The sequence below is a fragment of the Alternaria alternata genome (genome assembly GCF_001642055.1).
Source record: "Alternaria alternata strain SRC1lrK2f unplaced genomic scaffold CC77scaffold_11, whole genome shotgun sequence".
NCBI classification, from domain to species: domain Eukaryota; kingdom Fungi; phylum Ascomycota; class Dothideomycetes; order Pleosporales; family Pleosporaceae; genus Alternaria; species Alternaria alternata.
In genome coordinates, this window is record NW_017306200.1 from 945,892 (window position 1) to 966,765 (window position 20,874).

At 52.9% G+C, this 20,874-nt stretch overlaps 8 protein-coding genes across 8 annotated transcripts; 1 reads left to right on the forward strand and 7 right to left on the reverse strand.

The window, feature by feature from the left end:
* Nucleotides 1–436: 436 nt before the first annotated feature.
* CC77DRAFT_1020904 (hypothetical protein) lies at nucleotides 437–2,436 on the reverse strand. Its single transcript, XM_018525159.1, has one exon. The coding sequence runs from the start codon at nucleotides 2,211–2,213 to the stop codon at nucleotides 525–527; it is 1,689 nt and encodes a 562-aa protein (XP_018385831.1). The 5' UTR covers nucleotides 2,214–2,436; the 3' UTR covers nucleotides 437–524.
* A 539-nt stretch (nucleotides 2,437–2,975) lies between these two features.
* On the reverse strand, nucleotides 2,976–3,923 carry CC77DRAFT_1031611 (hypothetical protein; the record flags this gene model as incomplete). The annotated part of the gene is made up of 1 exon (XM_018526674.1): nucleotides 2,976–3,923. One exon carries the CDS (start codon nucleotides 3,921–3,923, stop codon nucleotides 2,976–2,978), a length of 948 nt encoding a protein of 315 aa, XP_018385832.1.
* Nucleotides 3,924–5,334: 1,411 nt separating this feature from the next.
* On the reverse strand, nucleotides 5,335–6,483 carry CC77DRAFT_1009268 (hypothetical protein; the record flags this gene model as incomplete). Its single annotated transcript, XM_018523583.1, has 1 exon — nucleotides 5,335–6,483. One exon carries the CDS (start codon nucleotides 6,481–6,483, stop codon nucleotides 5,335–5,337), a length of 1,149 nt encoding a protein of 382 aa, XP_018385833.1.
* A 366-nt stretch (nucleotides 6,484–6,849) lies between these two features.
* On the reverse strand, nucleotides 6,850–7,825 carry CC77DRAFT_1020906 (UPF0057-domain-containing protein). Its single transcript, XM_018525160.1, has 3 exons — nucleotides 7,467–7,825; nucleotides 7,293–7,410; nucleotides 6,850–7,235 (listed from the first exon to the last, which is right to left on the reverse strand). Exons 1-3 carry the CDS (start codon nucleotides 7,481–7,483, stop codon nucleotides 7,197–7,199), a joined length of 174 nt encoding a protein of 57 aa, XP_018385834.1. The 5' UTR covers nucleotides 7,484–7,825; the 3' UTR covers nucleotides 6,850–7,196.
* A 926-nt stretch (nucleotides 7,826–8,751) lies between these two features.
* Nucleotides 8,752–9,522, reverse strand: CC77DRAFT_1020907 (hypothetical protein). The gene is made up of 2 exons (XM_018525161.1): nucleotides 9,343–9,522; nucleotides 8,752–9,291 (listed from the first exon to the last, which is right to left on the reverse strand). Exons 1-2 carry the CDS (start codon nucleotides 9,448–9,450, stop codon nucleotides 8,854–8,856), a joined length of 546 nt encoding a protein of 181 aa, XP_018385835.1. The 5' UTR covers nucleotides 9,451–9,522; the 3' UTR covers nucleotides 8,752–8,853.
* Nucleotides 9,523–9,606: 84 nt separating this feature from the next.
* On the reverse strand, nucleotides 9,607–11,916 carry CC77DRAFT_123730 (indoleamine 2,3-dioxygenase alpha type). Its single transcript, XM_018530159.1, has 2 exons — nucleotides 11,203–11,916; nucleotides 9,607–11,145 (listed from the first exon to the last, which is right to left on the reverse strand). The coding sequence occupies exons 1-2, from the start codon at nucleotides 11,491–11,493 to the stop codon at nucleotides 9,964–9,966; spliced, it is 1,473 nt and encodes a 490-aa protein (XP_018385836.1). The 5' UTR covers nucleotides 11,494–11,916; the 3' UTR covers nucleotides 9,607–9,963.
* Nucleotides 11,917–12,661: 745 nt separating this feature from the next.
* Nucleotides 12,662–14,701, reverse strand: CC77DRAFT_123297 (Pex24p-domain-containing protein). Its single transcript, XM_018530157.1, has 2 exons — nucleotides 14,246–14,701; nucleotides 12,662–14,102 (listed from the first exon to the last, which is right to left on the reverse strand). The coding sequence occupies exons 1-2, from the start codon at nucleotides 14,461–14,463 to the stop codon at nucleotides 12,758–12,760; spliced, it is 1,563 nt and encodes a 520-aa protein (XP_018385837.1). The 5' UTR covers nucleotides 14,464–14,701; the 3' UTR covers nucleotides 12,662–12,757.
* A 664-nt stretch (nucleotides 14,702–15,365) lies between these two features.
* CC77DRAFT_124588 (hypothetical protein) lies at nucleotides 15,366–20,687 on the forward strand. Its single transcript, XM_018530160.1, has 5 exons — nucleotides 15,366–15,849; nucleotides 15,922–16,105; nucleotides 16,177–19,288; nucleotides 19,339–20,451; nucleotides 20,509–20,687. Exons 1-5 carry the CDS (start codon nucleotides 15,750–15,752, stop codon nucleotides 20,521–20,523), a joined length of 4,524 nt encoding a protein of 1,507 aa, XP_018385838.1. The 5' UTR covers nucleotides 15,366–15,749; the 3' UTR covers nucleotides 20,524–20,687.
* Nucleotides 20,688–20,874: the final 187 nt, after the last annotated feature.

Below are 20,874 nucleotides of genomic sequence, written 5' to 3' on the forward strand. Positions count from 1 at the left end.
GCACCTATGCATACATCATCCTTATCACCGATCTGCTTCCCCGCAGCGACCAACAACCGGAATTGAGAACCATTTCGCAACGCTTGGTTCAACGCTCTGTGTATCCAACTAGGGGCACAACCCAAATATGGCTACCCATGTCTCAGCCGTGTACACCCCTCTGCTCACCATCAGGCCGAGTATCCCCACGATTAATAGTCTAAGTAAGTTGTTCTCTTGCGTGCCGATTGGAAGAAAGTGGTGCGCCTAATAGGACTTAGGCTAACGCCGACGGATTCAAGACTATCACACAAGTATACTCATACTATATGTGTGTAGTCAGCAAGTCACGGCGGGTGTTTTCTGTGTATGCTGACGTAGCGCGGGGTTTAGCGGGATTTAGACACCTTCTGCAGTTGCTTAACAGCGAGACACATGCAACCGAATCTGGAACAGTCTGGATCACAAGTCAGACAGGTTGGGGGTATCATTTCCTAAGCTATCTAGCATCCAGTCTAGAACTTAAACATGGACTCGTGAACGCCTCACCAGGCATCAAAGTTACCGAAACCACCTGTCTTGGCCTTCTTCTTAACGGGTGCTACGTCCTCGTCGTCGTCCACATAGCCGACTATCTCATCAGCATCCTGTTCTTGCATTTCCTGTTTCGCGGCTTGCAGATATTTGCCCACACCGAGACCTTCTCCAGTACCATTGTCCACTGTACCATCTGCGCGTATACGTTTGCCTGTCCACGTAGTCTTGTCGTCGGCTGTACCGCCTTGTCGTTTGATCTCTTCAGCCTCTAGTTCTTTGTTTTCCTTGTCCTTGCGCTCCTTCTGCCATTCTTCGAAGGGATCTACAAAGACTACCACATTAAGAATTTCAATGTCATCGACAGGCTTGTCCTTCTCGCCTACTTCCGCAATCTCCATGGATCGCAACGTTGTGTCTAGACCACCCACTACTCGCGCGAAAATAGTATGTTTGCGGTCGAGATGTGGAACAGCGCGGTACGTGATGAAGAACTGGCTTGTGTTGGTATTCTTGCCCTTGTTCGCCATGCTGAGTACACCTCTGGCGTTGTGCCTCTCCGGTCCTTCGAACTCGTCTTCAAAAGGCTTACCCCATATACTCTGTCCGCCTCTTCCAGTGCCTGTCGGGTCACCGCCTTGTATCATGAAGCCCTTGATATTCCTGTGAAAGATAGTGTGGCTGTAGTATCCCTTCTGTGCCAACTTGACAAAGTTCCATACCGCGCGCGGCGCGTATTCGGGGAGGAGTTCGACGTTAAGGTCGCCGAGTGAGGTGGATATCCGCGCATAGCCCTTGTTCTTTATGCGCTTCGGCTTGAGCATGTAGTCTTCGTCGGAGAGGAGGGCACGCTCGCCGGAGGTATGCGGCGTGACGCCCGTCGAGGTAAAGGAGGCAGCAGCTTTGCCTGAAGTGTACACGGCAGCGTTGTATGCGGGTTTCTTAGGCTCTGTGGATGTCGATGCTGCTGTGCCATTCCTGGATAAGTTGGCAAGCGCCTTGGATGTGGTTCCGCCTTGCTCCTTGATCTTCCTGTTTTCACGCGCCTTCGCGACGGCCTCTTTCGCCTTGAGAATCTTGGCCGCGTTTCCCAGAGCTTCTTTGTTGACACCACCCTCGGCATCTGCCACTACTGTTTCTCCATCCTTGACATGCTTGTATGAGCTAAAGTCTCTTGACTCGATGCTTTGAGGGTCCTGGAGAGTTATGATGTCCTTTCGCGTGAACGGGTCGTCGCTGACCAGATCTTGCCAGTTCTTCGCCTTGATGTTCAATCTCTCGACCGTGTCCCACGCAAAGACATTGCCGCTTTTCCTCAGCGCAACGATATGGGTGTTGTCTGTAAAGACTTTGTATGTGACGGGATCTACGTATTCGCCGTCCTCGTTCTTGGTGAAGTTCAGCGTGATGAGGTCGGCGCGCTTCAATGGCGTTCCGTCGACGGGATTCGTATCGGGGTGTTTAGACAGCCATGTGAGGATGTGGGTGAGATCGAAGATGGTGCCCGACAACGTGCATACGGGATCGGTGAAAGGCTGGAGCGAGACGGCGCAGTAGTTGAAGGGGAGGCGCTTGAAGGTCGACGACAGGCCGGCAGCGGAAGCTCGATTGGCGCTGTTTGCGCCGCGCGCATTACCGAAGGCGTCCGACGACGACCACTCCGAGTGTGTGATGTACAATTTGTCGGTTCCTTTCCCCATGCTGAATATACGTAGCGCTGGAAGATGTCGTTCAATGGGTATTGCGTGAGGCGCAAAATGTCTGTAGAGGTGACGCGCCAGCGATCAACCACCCTAGCGCGGCTCCACATGAGGATCCACTCGTACAGTACTCTTGTCTCAACGACTTTATCCGTAAGCCTCACTCAACGCGAATTCTCGGTTCAAGTCCCCAGAAATGGCCGACTACAAGGAGCCAACTAAAACCATTGTCAAGGAGGTAAGCGGTGTCTTCTGAGACCCAAATCGGATGTTGCAAGAGTGATAACTAATGCTTGGAGGGCACCGCTGCAGGCAATGCTATTCTACTCTATTGTTTTCTTGATAGTTGTTAGCCATTCACAGATCCAAGGAGAAGTAGTATTAACCAGACTCGCTTAAATTCATCTATATACAAACTGAGATGCTCCCCTCCGAGATCGTCAAGGAACACCCCCCGTCTTCCATCCATCTAATTACAGTATTTAAAACAACAGCTCAAGTAAATGAGTGTATGGTAGGTCAGTTATGTACAGAACTAAAGGAGCGGCATCAAACCCATCGGAAGGGATCCTAAGCCGAGCTCACTCTATTCATACTCTTTTGTTTCTCTTTCATCCCCGTGAATTGCCCAGCAAACCACAAGTTGTTCTTGTCATCGTAATCTCTTTCAAATATTATATTATTCCAACTCTTGCTTGTCGTGCGTGTATCGAGATTGCTGTTGCCATGGACCATGTAGAGAAAAGCAGCATAGTGAGATGCTTACTCAGGCTTTCCGAGGATACCGCGGGCCATGTGGCGCTTGCGGAGGTTGTACTCAACAGCGCGCTTCTTAGCGGCAGTGCTCTGGGTGAAGGCTGCGGAGCCACCGAAAGGACCAGCGAGGGCAGAGTTCTGCATGCGGACGATGCAGACGTTGCTGGCACCACCGGCGGTACCCTGGCAGGTCATACCAGCGGGCATCTGGACCTTGACGGGGAAGTCCATGACGGAAGCGGCAGAGAGACCTCCAATACCGATACCGGGGACGTTCTGGGTGACAGTGGCGTCCTGGAAGGCGGCAGGGTCAGTTCCACCGGAGGTAGCGTCGATCTGAGCGGTCAGGGGACCGGCACCGTCCTGGTTGACTTGGTGGAAGGTCATGGTGATGGTGCCGTCATCGGCAGTGGTGGGAAGACCAGAGGTCGCTCCAGTGCCTGCGGCAGCGGCAACACCCTTCTCAGTAGTTCCCTTGGGAGTCTTGGTGCCTGCAGCAGCAGCACCGCCAGCGGCACCTCCAGCGCCTCCAGCGCCACCGGTAAGAGCGTCGAGAAGACCACGCTTGTTGTTGGCAGCCGCACCAGCACCAGTAGCAGCACCAGCACCGGTAGCAGCACCAGCACCAGTGGCAGCACCAGCACCAGTAGCAGCGCCGGTAGCAGCGCCACCGGCACCTCCTCCCATGAACATGGCGATAGCAGCACCAGCGTCAACAGCACCGCCACCCTGAGTGCGTCCAAGAGCCGAAGCCTTGCCACCCATCTCGCGGGTACGGATGATGGAAGTATCAGCCTCAGAGCCGCAGAGGGGAGAGGCGCAGTCACGGGGAGTACCATCCTGGACGGAAAGACCAGGCATGTTTACACCGTTGGCACCCTGGATCTCAGAGACGACACCGTGGGCCTGGACGGAGGCGGCAATAGCAGCAACGACGGCGAGAGAGTAACGCATCTTGATGGATATGGAGTTGGATTATAGAAAGGTTGTTGAAGATTGGAAAATAAGGACTGTGATGTCGAAAGGATTGATGAGAAAGATGTAAATGAGTAGTGAATTAAGCAAGCGACCGGCGCAAGAATGTAATTAGAAGGATGGAAAAGAAGAAAGAAGCGAGTCTGGTTGATTGAATTGTTGAGTGATGGTGATATCGACTCTAGGAGGACGAGCAGAGAGGTTTATATACAACTCTCTCATGGTGCATCTGACATTGCCGAAAGCTTAGCATAGACACAAGCATTCACCGGTCTGCGTTTCCGATCCACCAAGGAATGATAGCGCCCGCAGCCCCTTGCTGCCATGGCCAAACAAGATGATGGCTGTGGGACGAGGTCGTGATACTGTGAGCATAGACTCTAAACGGAGAGCTGAGACGATGCTGGTCGAACGATGGTCAGGGTTACTCCACTATGATCCATTCCGCTAGGATATCCACAGCGGGAGGATCATCTCCAGAAGCTTGACTCAGGATTTTGCTAAGGCTTGTTCGGAACAACAATGTCGCGTTGTGGCAGTGCGCATTGACGTTTGGTATCTGAGAAGGCACATCACCCGCAGATGTGTATCAGCAGCCAAGTTTCGTTCTAAACTCGGCGATCGAAACAGTATCGTGGGAAGACCGTTTCGCTGGCACTTGTCTCCAAGTAGTTGCTGCTCTATTCAAGTTTACGCAGTTGTTCGCATTTCGCGGTCGCATACCAGAAGAAAGCAACAGAAAAAGTCGCTCGCCGTTACCGGCAACTATGCACCGCTTTGTCGTTCGTGAACGGTTAGCTAGCAATCCGGCCGAGGTAGAAAGGCGATGGTTGTTTCAGTAGCGGGTTTTGAAACTCTAAAGTTTAGCATCGTTCGAGGGTTAGCGCGTTGCTTCTTGCCTCAACCTCAGTCCCGGATATTCCCGAAACCTTGAAGCAGCCTCAAGCACGACTCGACACGGTCATGCACTCCACCGCAGCACTGTAATAGCAAAGAAAGTTTGTCGTGACAGCTTCGAGAACATGAGGCGGTGAGATGGTCCAGCAAGATGCAGGTTCTGGATGCGGAATTTCATGCCATCAACCTCCACGATGTTTCGCTACGGGCTGTCCGGCTCTAACGAGGCTTGTAAGAGCCCCACGATATGGAGCAGTAGCTGCAGTAGCTGCATTGTGAGGCAAGCACAACAAACCGGAGAAACTGACCGCCTGGGAGCCCACTACCACAGTCAACAACACTCGTCATGTGTGCATGCAAGCCCTGAATCAGTGCATGATTGCACCTTTCTTCTCCCTATTGATCAACTACATGTCGATCTCTAGCATCCACAATCTTTTCGTGCAACACGGCTCCACTCTGCCTTCTTCTTCATCTTCGTCTTGGTCAACTTCTAGTTACCCAACTGTCCTTGTGCCCAAGCTCGGAAGTCCCTAACCTCTTTAATCCACACATATCTCACGCATATCTCCTGAAGCTCAAAGAAGAGTGATGTTGCTTCCAAGAAACCCTTGCTGATTGAGCTCTTGATGAACAGCAACAGTATAATAACGGCTCGGCTCTGCGCTTCCTTTCCGTATTCTACGATCGGAGTTCCATTGCCAACGCCGTTGGCGGTCCCGTTGGTCGCTGTATCCTGCTGTAAGGTCGGGGGTGGCGCCTCCATCTTCTCTATGAGCCGCAGTGCATGCTGTATATAGTGGAGGGTCACGTCCTGACCATCTACGCCGAGGTCCTCGAAGGTGCGGCTGACGTGAAGTTTGGTGAGAAAGTCGAGGGAAGGGATCTCAAGTGGAAGGTGCGCGAGTTCTTGAACGGCCTGTTCGGGTTCTTCTTTGAGTTTTCGAAGTATAACATCGTCCCAGGACTGTGAACTATCGAGTGCTTGCACCTGATTCTTATGCAGTGACTTTTTCTCTTTCGCTGTTGGTACAGGCTCTTGAGCGGGCTGTTCAGAAGCTTGTATTTGCGGCTCGGGCAGCTTGTCCCAGACTTGTTCTTCAACAAGCATCTGCATGTACGGTAGCAGATCGAATACTTCGAGCGTATCCTCGTTGTATAGTCTCGCAAGGACCATTTGTGGCGCCGCTTGCGAAGGCGATGGTTCCTTCGACAGTAAAGTTGTGATATATCTCGCCCTAGTTTTTCGAATGTCCGCTGTAGTGGGCCCAGCATTCGTGCCTTTACTATTGACCGTGTCTACCTGCTCCATGCCTGACTTCTCATTGGTCTTCATAAGAGCCTCCACCCAGTGCGTCAAATAAGGCTTTTGTCTCATGGGAATCTCCTCATGCGCCTTCCAGAGCTTGTACTCGCAGTTTAAGATTACTACAAGCACTTCTACACTTGGCTCTAGCTCCGCCCGTTCGACGTATGCATCGAGCGTATTTTTTACCCGTATCGACTGGAAGAAGGGCGCGTCATCAATGTTTAACGAGTGGGAAGCTGCGTCGAGATCGCGGATCGCGTCGTCGTTTGGTTTGGTCGGGTCGCTAAGGGCGTTGATTTCGGCGGCTGTAAGTGTGGCTGTCATTAAGCTCATATTGGGCGGTATTTATATCGCGCCTTGCGCTTCGAACGATAGGAATGTGGTGAGTGATACGTTTCGGACTGGAGGGAATACATAAGGGTCGAAATGGGTGAGGTGTCACGGTTGTGAGTGCTGGTGCGGAGCGCGTGAACCTTGGAAAGAACGGCGAGGCACGTGCCAAGCATCGCATCGTGCCTTTGGTTCAGCCACACATCGGACTGGGGAAACGACGAAAGCATCAGCGGTCCCCAGAGTGAATGATATTTCTACTGTTGTAACAAGTGCATTGGGTAAAAAATGGAGCAAAAAGTTGATCCACTATGACAAGATACACTTCAAGGTCATTAAACTTCGAGCAAAAAGGTCATAAGATATTCGTGGAATGTTGGATTATTCTCATTACAGCACGCTCATAGGAACGCACCAGGATACTCGCAAGAAAACTCAAGAGAGTCCTAGGGGACCAAGACGCCATAACCTAAAACTATTCATGACATTACAGACGAGCCAAGCCAAACCGCCTTGAATCAACCGGGAGTTCCGGCATACCCGGACAACCCCATGCTAAGTGGTACCTAGCATCGCAGATATCGATAGATGTCGGCGAGAGTCGAATGTCGGTGAAGTGTTGACGTTGGCTGAAAAAGATGAAGATGGGTATCGTGATGTGACTTTGTTCGTCAAGCCGCTATTGCGGCATCGTGAAAGGTGTTTGCGCGCCCCCGCTAAAACTTGAATATAATGTACAGGGCGTGGATGATACCCTGTCATGATCATTAGTATGCTATTGATGGATGGTGGGTGCGCAGCCCGGAACTCACCGGAATGTAACCGAGGACGGTCAACAGGATGTTGATGAGGAAATCAGCGTTGCATCCGCGCTCGAGGAAAACACCTAGAGGAGGCAGGATGATGGCAAGGAGGATCTTGCAGATGTCGCTGTAGATGGTTAGCATCGACGTCTTGCGCTGCGGAAGTTGCTGGAGCTGACATACCTGGCGGTGAAAGGCATGTTGGGTGGGTTGTTTTTGTGTGGGAGAGAAGTTCTCTGGTACTGGAGAAGTGTTTGTAGAGTGGATTGATGGTGTGATGAGTTGTGCCAAACAGCGGGAGCCAGGTTAGTATTTATGGTTGTGACGCAGGCAGCTGATGACCATAAGAGTGACGTAGCCGGTGGAATTTGGCAAGGATAAGCCGCGTACCCGCCGCCGGTTTAACTGCCACACCCCGTGTGGCGTCATACGTAGTTTGAATGCGCCGAGTGTTCCGATTCACAAAGCAAGTTGCGCAGTCAAACTTCCAAGCAGCGCTTCCAGGTGGAAATTGCATGTCAAGCCATCTTTGTGACGCATGCCACGTTCTGAGGCTATGGAGAAGCGCATCAAGATACTTGGTCTAGCCTGCATTCACTTGCGGACGTGTTTCCGATGCCTTGTCTGCTAAACGTCCATCTCTTTGGACGGCCAAAGAAGCGCTTGGCTAAAGGCCTGGACTGTTCACCAGCCACAAGAGCTGCGCAAGCTCGACGACCATGTGCCGTCGATCCACTGCCCATCACCTCACGTCACATCAACCGCCGCTAACCATGATGCAAAGCCTCAACATGTGGCGTCGGCTTCTATTCATAGCTAGAAGTGGCTAAAATCTGGGGAGCAGGTCAACCGACTGGAGCTTTCGTTCCACCTTGGCCGCGCCTGCTTGCACCCCTGGTGGGTTGGCGTCAAGCGACGCATCTCCGCAGTTTTCTTTCGCAAAGCCCCTAGCGATGAGTCGCTCAAAGTCCTGCACGGATAGATCGCCGGTTAGCTTGGCATTGTGCCAGCTGTGCACCTCGAGGAATATGCCGGTGTGCGGCCGGAATCGATCGAAATTGCTTTGCCCATCGAGCAATCGCGATACTGTGCACAAAACACTAGAGATCTGCATCAACGTCACACTACGGCTGCTAGATACCGCAGTCAATCTTCCCTAGGCAGAGAACGTTGCCTTCATCTGTTGAGACTTGACACAGAACACGACTGTTACCATCAGGGTCATATATAACAAAAACTATCTCTTTGGTACGTGTAATGAGTCAAAGCCTCTGCCATATCTTTCTTAGAGCGTGAGCTATATCCTGTATGCATTGTTGCAGTATATGCGCACTACATTTGCGACTGCGCGACCTATGCTTTAATCTCACAGAGCTCAGACAGATGCCTTCACTTTCACATGTTTACGATAACATCAAGATCAACCAGGATATCAACGCACATTTACGCATGCACAAAGCGAAGGACAGATGTCAAAAGAACATGGGATATCATTCATCGGGTATCAATCCAAAATGCCATCAAACGTGACCGTCCTCACAAAGGGGGACCTTTATACTACCACCACAGCTTAACGCCTCTCGGCCTCAGCCTGCTTTTGCAAGTCTGCTTCGACACCCCTCTGCCTCGCCTTTCCCTCATCGTGCTGCCGTTGCGCCTCTTCCTTTTGCGCTGCATTGCCGGTCAAACCTGCAACAGCACCACCAACCGTACCACCAAGCCTATCTCCGATGCCCTTGCCGAGGTCGTTGACCTGTCCAGCAGCTTCTTGCTCCTTGCCCTCCTTGTTCTGCTGAATACCCTGCTGCTTGAGGCCCTCGGCACCGACAAGACCGCCGAGCGCTTCTTTGGCGGCGCCCATGTTTTGGTTCCATGAGCCTTCGGTGCGATCCGAGTTGTCCTTTGCGACGCCGCCTGAGGGAGTTACGGAGAAGGGACCGGCTTTGGCGGCTGAGTGAGAGAGATCATGTTCGGCGGCCGCAGTGTCTTTGCGGTTCTCGCCTTGAGCCTGGTGGAAGTCAGTACAGAAGTTCAAAGGGGAGGAAACAAAGAGACTAACCTTGTCGGCGGTGTTACCCGTCAGAGAGCCGATGGCGCTCTGGACAGCGCCTGTGGCTTGGTCCAAGTAGGACTGAGGAGTCGAGGTATGGTCCTTGTTTGAAGACATAGTTGTGTAGTTGTGTTTTGGTGTGGATTGAGGATCTCGAGTGTATTTGAGAGAGCTGTAGTTGTATTGACCCTTGAGTCGTCGTCGCAGTGGGATTATATATATCCCTCTGTTTGTTTGGCAAGGTGGTGGAGCATGTGAAGTATGACGTCACGCCCCACGCGTTGGGCTCCCGCAACGCGCAACTTTGCCCTGCGCGGGAGATCTGACGAAAGTGGCGTTTGGAAACGCGACATGTGCAACACTCGTGGTCTGTTTCATAATGCTCGTGGGTCTAGATGACATCGCTTTAGGGATCAACTGATCTTTCGACATGTACTATGATGCAATGTAGAGATTCACCGAGCAGACGCCGGTATTCCATGGATGTTAACCAGCGCAGGGTGGGTAGAGAGCAAACTGCTACTCTATGAAAATCTATTGACCTACACTAATGTGTCGAGATGGGTATGTTGCTCCAGATCCAAACGCCAGAAAACAATCGTTTTTGAGTTTTGAGGGTTTTCTCATCCATCACCAATGACAGATACCTCCCTCGCTATCATCAACACTCCAAGTACCAGCCAGACCAACAATCTCAACTTGCCCATTGAAACCCTCTGCAATCTTGCCTAGCCGCGCAACGCCATCGTCAACACCAAAGGACGCACCAATCTCTGCTGGCCCGTTGTTGAGTAATCGCTTTGCCCACGCATCGATTGCCGGCTCGCCCGTCTCATCCCGCGCTTGCTTCAGGAATGGAATTAAAGCTGTACCTCCCGTACCACGGAGCTTTTTGCTTCCTGTACGGGCCATAGTGTTGGCGAGGTTGACGCGCTGGTTGTTTGCTTGCTTGGGCGACACCGATCGGGCGTGCGACTGTGTCTCACGCGACTTGATGATGATGTACCGCGAGACGAGTTGGATGTGCTTATCCCGCAGGCTTCGCAGCATGGCCAGGCATGCATCGTAGGCAGTGGTAAGGGCCCGATCCTTGCGATTTACTGTAACGTATTCCCGGATGTTTGCAATGCTCTCCATATGCTCCAGGAACCTACGGTGAGGTCCAGGCATATAGTTCCGCATATCCTGGATGAAACCATGCGAAGGTCCAGATGAAGCAGGGTTTTCTAGGTTAGTCCGCTTCTCACCAGTAGGTCTATGCTCAACCCCTAGGACGATGTCGAAGAACTGAATGGTCGAGCTCTGAGCGTTGCTGCCACCACTGAATTGCACATATGGCTGTTGACCAGTGCCATCATCAAACATGACTCCATTTGGAAGGCCCGCGTCTGCCATGTTTTTACTTCCAGCTAGGAATGGTCGGATGCGGTGGTAGAAGACGTGTGGGTCGCAGCTCTCGTACATGCGCTCCAAAAGAGCACCTATCTCGTCAAGTCGCTCCGCAAAGGATCGTAAACAGTGCACGACTGTGTTGCTGTCGCCACGTCTAGCTGCTGCGATAGCTTCGATCATCATCGGAATAACTGGTCCAGCTCTCGCTTCTATCGCTACAGATACCAGGTAAAACCATGATTCGTCCATTGAGCCAGTGAAGGTCATGTGCGTTGCAAGGTTGTCCAGTGTATCCGTAGGCTCGCCATCGAACATAGGTCGCCAATTCCACAGGCACACCCCTGCAAAGGTTGCCACCGGTGGCAGTTCCAGGTGTCTGCACGTTTCCATGAAAGGTATCGAGATAGAGGGCGGGACAATCTGCACAGAATCGTTAGCAACGCGATACACCTATGTATGCAGACTATCAAGACTTACATCGGCGGGCTTGTCACCGCCCCAGACATACCCATGGGCAATGAATCCCAAGATGGAATAGGCTCGCTGCCACTCGGCTTTCGTGAGAAGGAGGTCGGTCTCAAGTACTGGAAGTGCATCTACTATTCGACGTAGCCGCTTGGCCAGGATCAGACTCTGGAAGTTGCGTACAATTGTCTCCCATGGCTGGTAGTAGCGATCTGGTAGAACATCGATGGGTATCTCATCAGGCAAGAAGCCGTTCCGAGCTGATATGTCATAATCGCCCAACCGAGGTAGAGCGGGAAGCATTGTGATGGTTGACAGCGAAGAAAATTGATGGTGTTTTTGTTAGAAAGGTGACGTTAAAGTGGTGTCCAAGGTGGTTGTTGACCAGTAGCCTTTAGCTTTCGAAATTTGGTGCGCAAGAAATGTCGCGTGATGCAATCGGAGCCGAAGGGTGAATGTGCCTTGACCAACGGCCGTCGAGGTTGTTGCCACCCAAAAATTTCCCCAGAATTGATGGAGGGGTTGCCGGATCTTTAAAGGCACAATCGGTGGAGGTTGAAGCAGGTATAACCTAATTATGTGGTGCTTGCGTGTGGGCGAAAGGAACCTAGGCTTGTCGGGTAGGCTGTCTCGGAGGCGGGACCTAAGCACCAGATGAGTTGGGTCCGAGTTTGAAGGAGGGGTTAGGCCCAAAGAATAGTAGAAAACAGCTGACTCGACTGAGCTGCAACTGGAACACGAACAGTAGTAAAGTAGTCAGAGAAACAGTGTGAGAGGAGCAGCAGCATTATATTTGCCTTCCGGCCGCGGCTGCGAACCTTGGTGGATTATGTCAAAGAGGCAGGCCGAAACGCGCAATGCTCAGTAATTGCCTAAGAGAAATCTTCGTTCCGAGCTGTCCGCGCAATCGGTTTCGTGGGCGTCACCTTGGGTCACATTAGCAATCAATTTACTCTCAGATTCGATGATTCCACTACAGGCGGAGGTAGCGCGGCTGGCCGACGGGCTGCTAACCCTCTCTCCACACTAGCGTAGGTACCCTGCATGCAAACGGCTGGCTGCCGAAGTCGGTGAATCGGCCGTTGGAGGAAACGTGGGTTAAGCTGTTAAGTCCGCAAATGATGGCTGAGACCAGCAACGCGAATGCTCGATGATGGTTTTCGCCTCTTGTGATGAGATCACGACGCCAGGACTGAATCTTCGCACAAGGCTACGCACAGCCTATCTAGCCTCGCCAGCACAGTATACCTCCCCGCAAAATCCCGTTCCTGTACTCCGACGCTACTGCAGCGGCAGCAAGCTAAGGTCGCAGATCAGGAACCACATGTTAGCCACTGGGCTGTCTGTACATACAGTAAAGTTCCCATCAGCCTGAACAGTGCGGCTCAGATCGCAACGATAGGAGCAACTGTGTTTGTTATAGTTCCGAGTTGGAGTGCGAAAGTGGTGATGGAATCCGAGACGCGAACGGCACCACATCGGTGAAAGCGGCGAAGTAGGATGGAAAAGTCTAGTGTTGCGAGCGAGAACTACAACATCTATGTCCATTTCTCGCGACAACCCAACACTACTGACCCTCTCTCCAAGGCATCCTCTCCACACCCCGCACCCATCTCCGCCTCCTCCATTCGCCCTTGCGACTTGGCGCATGGCTCTCCCATGCCCGACGCAGAACTTCTTTCTCTTGATCGCCAATATCCTTGCTACCTCCCTTTGATCCGGTCCGCTTCTTTAACTTTGCCTTCGCTGCGTTGGCTTTCTCTCCATCACTCTCTAGGACCTCGTAGTGCAAATCCGTGACCCATCGCTCACCCTCGACCTCAACTTCCACACCTGTGACACAGCGATCTTCGACCCATTCACGGGACAAGAGATCTAGTGTCCATTTCTTGTCGCTCCAGCGCCAGCCGCGAGGTGGGAGCACGTCTTCGAAAAACGGTGTGCCACGGGGTCTGTCGCCGCTGATCCTAGAAGGCGATAAAGGGGAGTAAGGCGATGGTGAAAACATGAAACCCTCGTACTCGCCATGCTCGTCGTGCAGTGCGCGGTGCTGTAGTTCAAAAATCTCGACTTCGCGGGTCTCTGGCGATGTCTCCAGTTCTATGTCTGCGCGCGAGATGGTGAGGAGAAAAGAACGGCTTTCGTGTTCTGCATCGGAGATGAACTTTTCGCTTTCGGGCGTTGTAAGGAGATCCTGAACGTTAGGGTGGCCCAACGCCGTTAAAGTGTATCCGATAACGAGGAATATCGCACGCCATGGTAGTAGATGCGCTGATATGAACAACAAAACCGATACGACAAGTAAGATGAGATAGAGCATCGATGAGAGGTTCTCGTTACTGAAGTTAGTAAGTGGAGTGATGAAGCTCAGTACAGCGTCGTGGCCGCGGCTGAAGTCCTCCATGCAATTCTGCAGATCGCGCATGTTGCGGAAGAAGTCCTTGCTGAACTCGGGCGCAGGCTTGATTGTCTTTGCGTCTGCTAGCGGTGGTCCTCCTAAGCTCCCCCTCCAAAGATCGCCATCGATATCCACTGCGTTTGCCATAGGCTCTGGATGCCGAGTCAGATACGCAGGTACCATTATGAAAAACATGCCACACGCCAGCGGGAGTACGGGTAGAAGATATGGATCAACACAGACGAATGTCCAGACCAACAGGAACGAGAGGGTTTGTGTGGGCTGTACCCAGGTGAACAAACGAATGAGTCGATTCTGAAGAATGAAGGCAACACCGATGCGCGAGTTGAAGCGACGAAAGTTGGAAGACATGGTAGGGATACTGAAATTGGGGCGAGCGACATAGCTTCGAGAGCGCCGATCCTTGACATGTGGTGCATTGCCACTTGGTGTTGATGAGTCTGGAGGCGAGCTGTCGGAGAGGTCTTCTGAGGGGAGGACTTGTGCGAGCAGCCTGTAAGCATTAGCTCCATCAACAACGTATTGTCTGGTCTAGGATTATTCCTCGCGACAACACCATAATTCGTTTGCTCGAGGAAACAATATCTTCGATATACAACAAGATATGAAAACCTTTGCCTTGCAGACTGTACTCACATGTTCATCATCTTATCTCCTACCCTGCTACTCGACTCCCGACTTATGTTGTCGCCCAAAGATTCCAGCTTGTCTTTGAGTTTGCTAGCCGACAGACGGCGCGAATGTGAATGCGGTCTCTCCGTAGTGGGAGTGCCATCGTTTGACGCATGATGTACCTGGACCACTGGGATGGGTGTGTCGCGGTTCGCCAATGACTCTGCATTGTCAGAGCCCATAGTGGGACCCACTGTGTGTTTCTATTGATCTATTGATAAGGACAAGACTAGATGAATTTGAGTCAAGAACGAGGCCGTAGGTATCGAAGTGTGATTGATAAGGGAGTCACGCTGCTGTTGCGTATTGTTGGAGGCAGGCGTGTCACATGTGGCTGAGTCGCGACTTCTCGATCCGTATAAACGTTCAGCAGCTGCCCAGGCGACACCAAGATAGTGTTCTATCCTAGCTCTTTCGATGGCGATATCTCAACAGCTTACTCTCACGGTTCGATGTGGAAGATGCAGAAACAGGCGTGGTGTTTGATGCAGCAAGCGGATGACGCACATGCATGCGAACTGGGCGTGGCGCTGAGCTTGTGCCGTGGCACGTTGTTCGTTCCGACGTTTTCCCCACATGCGTCCGTGCACCCTTGGGCTGGTGGTGGTGGTGCGCAATCCTGGTGATCAGGGACAGACAACCTTTAGGCTTCGATGTATTTAGAGGATGTCGGTGACCCCTGTGGTACTGTACGGCCTCCGCTTCAGATTAGTGGTGAGATGGAGATTAAGACTGTGGAGCAGCTGCGGAATTCCCGCTGTCATGTTTCGGGGTCGTATGTACGATACATGGACATGATCTATAGCATGCACAACAGAGGGTTCAATCATGCACATGCTGAAAGCCGTGCCATGTGCAGTCGGACTAGGGGTGGTTTGGGTGGTGCAGTCGTCGTTGGCAGGTGATGGTCGCACTGCTTGAGACAACTACTCCGCACCGGAGCGTGGCAGCTTGACTGACTTGACAGCGAGACAGTAAGGCCGTTGGACGATGCGTCCGTTTCCTGGGAGAGGAGAGTTGTTTTGATAATATCCTATTCGCCGCAACGGGCAGATATGGACAGGGGGCCTGTCAACTAGACAACCTTAGTGCCTAGTTGTGGCTTTTGCGGGCTGCCGACCCTCATTGTAACTTTGACGAACGTCGACTACCGCAGCAGCGACCACCTCGCCCCCTTTGCAGCAACACCGCGCCGTGCTTTTTGCGCTGCAACATTGCCCAACCCTGAATAATTCCGATAGCCGTTCGCTCGACTCATTACCGACCGCCGATCGCTTTCACCGCTGTAGCCGGGTCCGTTCGACATGTCGGCATAGGTCTCCCTCGGTGCCCAAGCTCGACGCTTGGAGACCCTCTCGGCGTTCTTTGAAAGAGGAAGACTTTTTTCTTTCTTTGAAGCATCTCGTGACAGCAGAGCTCCAATTGCCTGTGTCGTGACGACCAGCTGTGGAGCTGACATCTGCGGACCATGTCGACGCAGCCGCGAACGACAACTCGGACCATGGAATCGACCAACGTGCCCGAACGGTCAGGGTCCAACATGTCCGAGGATTCTAGTGGCTCCTCAGGTACGAAAAAGCATATGGGGGCAGTCGCGTAATGCGACGTCGTATCGAACGGAGCTAACCCTGCCTCATCAGAAGACCGCGTACGCAAGTTCCAGAAGACGGGCGACCAGGGCAGCCGCCTGCGCAAGACAAGCGCATCCAATGCTATAAGCGCAGCACGACCGCTGCCGACCATCAACAACAACGCCGCAGGACGAGGCAGGGCCAAGGTGCCGTTGGGCCCCCGCGAGCGGCCCCAGGACTTCAACAAGCAGAGGTACGACGCCGCAGCCTCCCGGGCCTACGTAGGTAACTGCACGACAGATCAGCTGACGCGTGAAGCAGCAGAATGGCAAGCGGCGCCAGCGTTGCCTCTCTTGAGACACGCTCCTTCCTCCCCACGCCCGCCAACGAGACGACGGCCACGCGCCCCGTCCCTTCGAACCCACGCTTCAGCTTCACCAAGCAACCGCAGATCAGCAGCCCGGCAAAGGGAGAGTCCAACGAGAACACTGGCTCATATGACTTCCTGCCCGCCGTCAACTTCGATGACTTTGCCAACAGCCTCTCCTACGAGCCCGCGCTAAGCGACTTTCCTGCCCCCGGCACGTTCAAGACCAACGTGCCTGCCGACAGCACCACCCCTAATAACAGCAATAACAATAGCAATAGCAACAACATGCAGCCGTTTACGGGAGCCCCCACCGATACCCGCCCTGCACGTAGCAGCTCTTTCGTTCGCCGCTTCAGCCAGTCCACTGCGAGGAAGCCGAGTGGTGCTTCCACCGCATCCGGCTCTGACCCGTCTGCGATGCCTCCGCCGCCCACCAACATGGCCATCCGATCACGCCGCCAAAGTCACTTCCCTGCCCAGGCACCCTCGAACCCGGCCGCCCGAGCCCCGAGAAAGAGCGTTGGCCCTGGAATGCTGCCAACGAATAGCTTTGAAATGGACAGACTCGCGAATGACAACACGATGCCTACGCTCGGCCGCGCCCCTTCACTGAACAAGGGAAACAGGCGGGAGCCACTCTCTACGAACCTCAACACTACAACCACCGGGGTACCCAAGCTTCCAACTGCCGCACGCAATGCGAAAGCAAAGTCCCTACAGCCGCCCTCGAGACAGCAACCGGGCCACCTGACTGTCTCTATCAGCCCCGATCCGAGTTCCATGCCCTTGGACCATTCCCGCTCACCTGGCAGATCTCCCGCGGCGCAACGATCATACACACCTTCGTCCTCGTCGAGCAAGCGACAGTCAACCGCACCGCACATATCTGGGCTCGGAGCGCGAACTATTAGCCCCACAGACGCTCGGAGGCTGAGGAGGCTGTCCATGAACCCTAACCACCCGCCAAACGGCCCGGTGGGCCCTCCTACACCTCAAGGCGACCAGACATTCGACGAGCGTGCCTTTAGCCAGTCTCCAGCCTTGGCCGTGGGAGGGAGCATGACGCCCTCTTCGGCACGTGCGACACCCGAGCAGAAGCGCAAGTCTTATGCCTCTGGCATCTCGCTTTCCTCAAACTCGAGCTTGAACTCGCTAAAGGTCGGTCCTTCGTCCATACCGTTGCGTACAAATCCTGCTCCGACAAGCTCGCGTTTGCCTGCGCCAAAGCCACGAAACGTGCAAAGCTCAGCTGGTGGAGAACAAGAAGAAGTTCCTCCAGTACCGGCTATACCAAAAGCATATGAGTCTCCCAAGGACCCTGAGCGCAGCAGTTTTGCATTCAATACACCAAACTCGAAGATGAACGCGCCTCCAGCATCTCAAGAGGCTGTCTCGACACCCGATGCACAACGAGTTGAACCTCGGCCTATTGAGACCCAGGACGGTGGCGTTTTGAACAGGAGTACAGGGTCCATCAGACATCGAAGAGGGTTAACCGTCGGAGCTGGTTCGGAAACTGAGAGGACGCCCACCACGGTACAGCAGTCCAGCAAAAAGAATCTGCAGCCAATCAGACTACCACCGCTGAACCTGCTACCACTTGGTACACCATTCAACAACCGGATATCATCTTTCCCTGCGCCTTCTGACGAAGTAGATGAGCGTAATGTCACACCGCCACCTAAACGTGCTGCCAACAAAACGCCTAGTACGCCCATGACAGCGTCCAAGGCGAACTTCTTCTCAAGGAACAACCATCATGATGAATACCACAAACACTTACGTAGCAGCAGTTCAGCATTCAACTTGCGTGCAGCAGACTCGTCGCTTGATACACACCCGAATATCGGTACGATACCCATTCCGACCCTGAACCCGACACGCCAAGCCACCACACCTTTCTCGTCGAATTCATTACCAAAGGGAAGCGGAGAGTTCGCTCGCTTGCAGCCACGACCCAGCGGCGAATACAAGTCATCCGCCAAGGATGTGGAGATGCAGAGCATGGTTGCTGGACCGCGGCCATTACAGAAGAAAAACACATCGGATTCGATCCAGACTTCTGAGTCGACAGAGCCAGAAACGCCTTCTTCTGGTTCATCCTTGCGCCGAAAGCTTAGCCTTAGCGGCTGGAGGAGAGCTTCGTCAAAAGCTGCGACACATCAGTCGCAGAATCCACAGGTCCGAAAACCGGGCACTAAGACGGACGAACAAAGACAGCAGCCTCAACCACCTAAGCACAGCGAGATGCCGCCACCTCGATTACCTGCGTCTGCTACTTGGAGCGGCGCTACTGGTACAACTCCTCCTCCCGCTAAAAGTGGAACCCGACCATCCCTCGACTTTGGACGTCGCAAGACTTCTACAGCAGCTGTCGCAAGTGACACCGAGGCTGAGAAGTCAGGTGCTCGTAAACCCGTGGGAGGCGGTGGAATACGTGCTGTGTCGGGGCACACAGACCAGGCTACCAGCCAGGTGACACAAAAGTCCACGTCCATTTTGACACCGATGCAGCGGATGTTGGGTACGAAGAGCTCGTCAAACATGCTCAAAGCTCGTAATCTCGACCCCAATCTAGATCGGGATGATCTATTAGCCGACGAGGAGATGAAGAAGCTTGCTTCGAAGCGGAAAGATTTTGAGCATGCGGCGAGGGATGTTGATGAGCTTCGCAAGCGCGCCACGGCCAAGGAGCGTGTCACTCCAAGTGATGCTGTACGTATGGCCAACCTGAACATATTCGAGAGGGGGGAGATTATCGACTACAAAGAAGTGTACTTCTGTGGAACGAAGAATGCCAAGAAGCACGTCGGCGACCTTAATGCGCAGACAGCGAACTTTGGCTACGACGACGAACGTGGCGATTACAACATTGTCCTTGGAGACCATCTTGCCTACAGATACGAAGTCGTTGATGTGCTCGGAAAGGGTAGTTTCGGACAGGTCGTGCGCTGCGTAGACCATAAGACGGGAGGACTCGAAGCGATCAAGATCATTCGTAACAAGAAGAGGTTCCATCAGCAAGCTCTGGTCGAAGTCAACATTCTCCAGAAGTTGCGTGAATGGGTAAGTAAACTTGAACCATTTGACAGGGACAACTTGCTGACAAACATCAGGATCCCGACAACAAGCACAGTATGATCAACTTCACCCAGAGCTTCTACTTCCGCGGCCATCTTTGCATCTCTACTGAGCTTCTCGGTATGAACCTGTACGAGTTCATCAAGGCACACGAATTTAAGGGCTTCTCTCTCCGTCTGATCCGCCGGTTCTGCAAACAGATGTTGGCTTCATTGACTCTTCTGAAGACCCAGAAGGTCATTCACTGCGATCTGAAGCCGGAGAATATTCTGCTTGCGCACCCGCTGCACTCGGAAATCAAGGTCATCGATTTTGGATCAAGTTGCTTCGAGACCGAGAAGGTTTACACGTATATCCAGTCGCGATTCTACCGTTCGCCCGAGGTCATCCTTGGTATGAGCTACGGATTGCCGATTGACATGTGGAGTCTGGGTTGTATTCTTGCCGAACTACTAACTGGCTACCCTATCTTTCCTGGAGAGAATGAACAAGAGCAGCTTGCTTGCATCATGGAGATATTTGGACCCCCGGAGAAGCATCTTATCGAGAAGAGTAGCAGGAAGAAATTGTTCTTTGATTCGCTCGGTAAGCCCAGAGTTACCGTCTCGTCAAAAGGTCGCAGGCGAAGGCCCAGCTCGAAGACACTACAGCAAGCTTTGAAGTGTGATGACGAGGCTTTCCTCGACTTCATCACGCGCTGTCTACGATGGGATCCCGAACGCAGAATGAAGCCCGATGAAGCCATGCAGCATGAGTTCATCACTGGCGTTCGCAAAACCAGTCAACAACAACGACGACCTTTCAACGGCCCCTCTGGCGTTTCTTCGCCTGCAAAGCGAATGCCGCCTCCACAATCGGCGCAGCCACGCGTCCGACCTCTTCCAGAGCCTCCAGTGTCTAGTTTCAGTCGTGGGACCGCAGCCAGCGGTCAACGCCAGGTGTCGAGCGGCACCTCCCCTGTAAAGACTTCTGCTCCCGCGAGGCGTCATTCAACGGTGCAAGGACTTGCACCTGGAGCAGCGGGTACTAAGCGTGCCGCAAATGGAGCCCCACTCAATGCCACAAGTGGGAGTGGCCTGCCACGCGCAGCGCAGCGAAGTGTGTCAGGCAAGCCAGACCTCGCTTCGGCTGCGGCCATTGCCAGTCTCGTAAGTCGCAAACTTGACGCCTAGCTTGAGGCCGACAAGCTGCTAACAATGTTGTAGAAAACGCACACATAAATTTACGAAACCGGGAGATATTCTCAATATAGATTAACGATTACTTGGGCATCTCATGAGGTTTCTTACTATATAATAATGGGGTGTTAGCCTGCTGGCAGCTTGGGGTTAGGTTGTTAGGGACTTTTGTGCAGATATGGTTGCGGATGTTATGTTTTCCCATTCAGCGACGTTTATACCCCGAAAAAGTCTCTAGTTGGAGCATTATTTTCATCAGGTGTATTGGTGGGTTTCTTGGATAGTGGGGAGGACAGTGAAATCTTGATATGAACAGCATTCTAGGGCGTTGTAACAAGATAGACATGTTCTTCTAGAATTTGTAATGCGATGAATGGGGTTCCGCGATTTGAG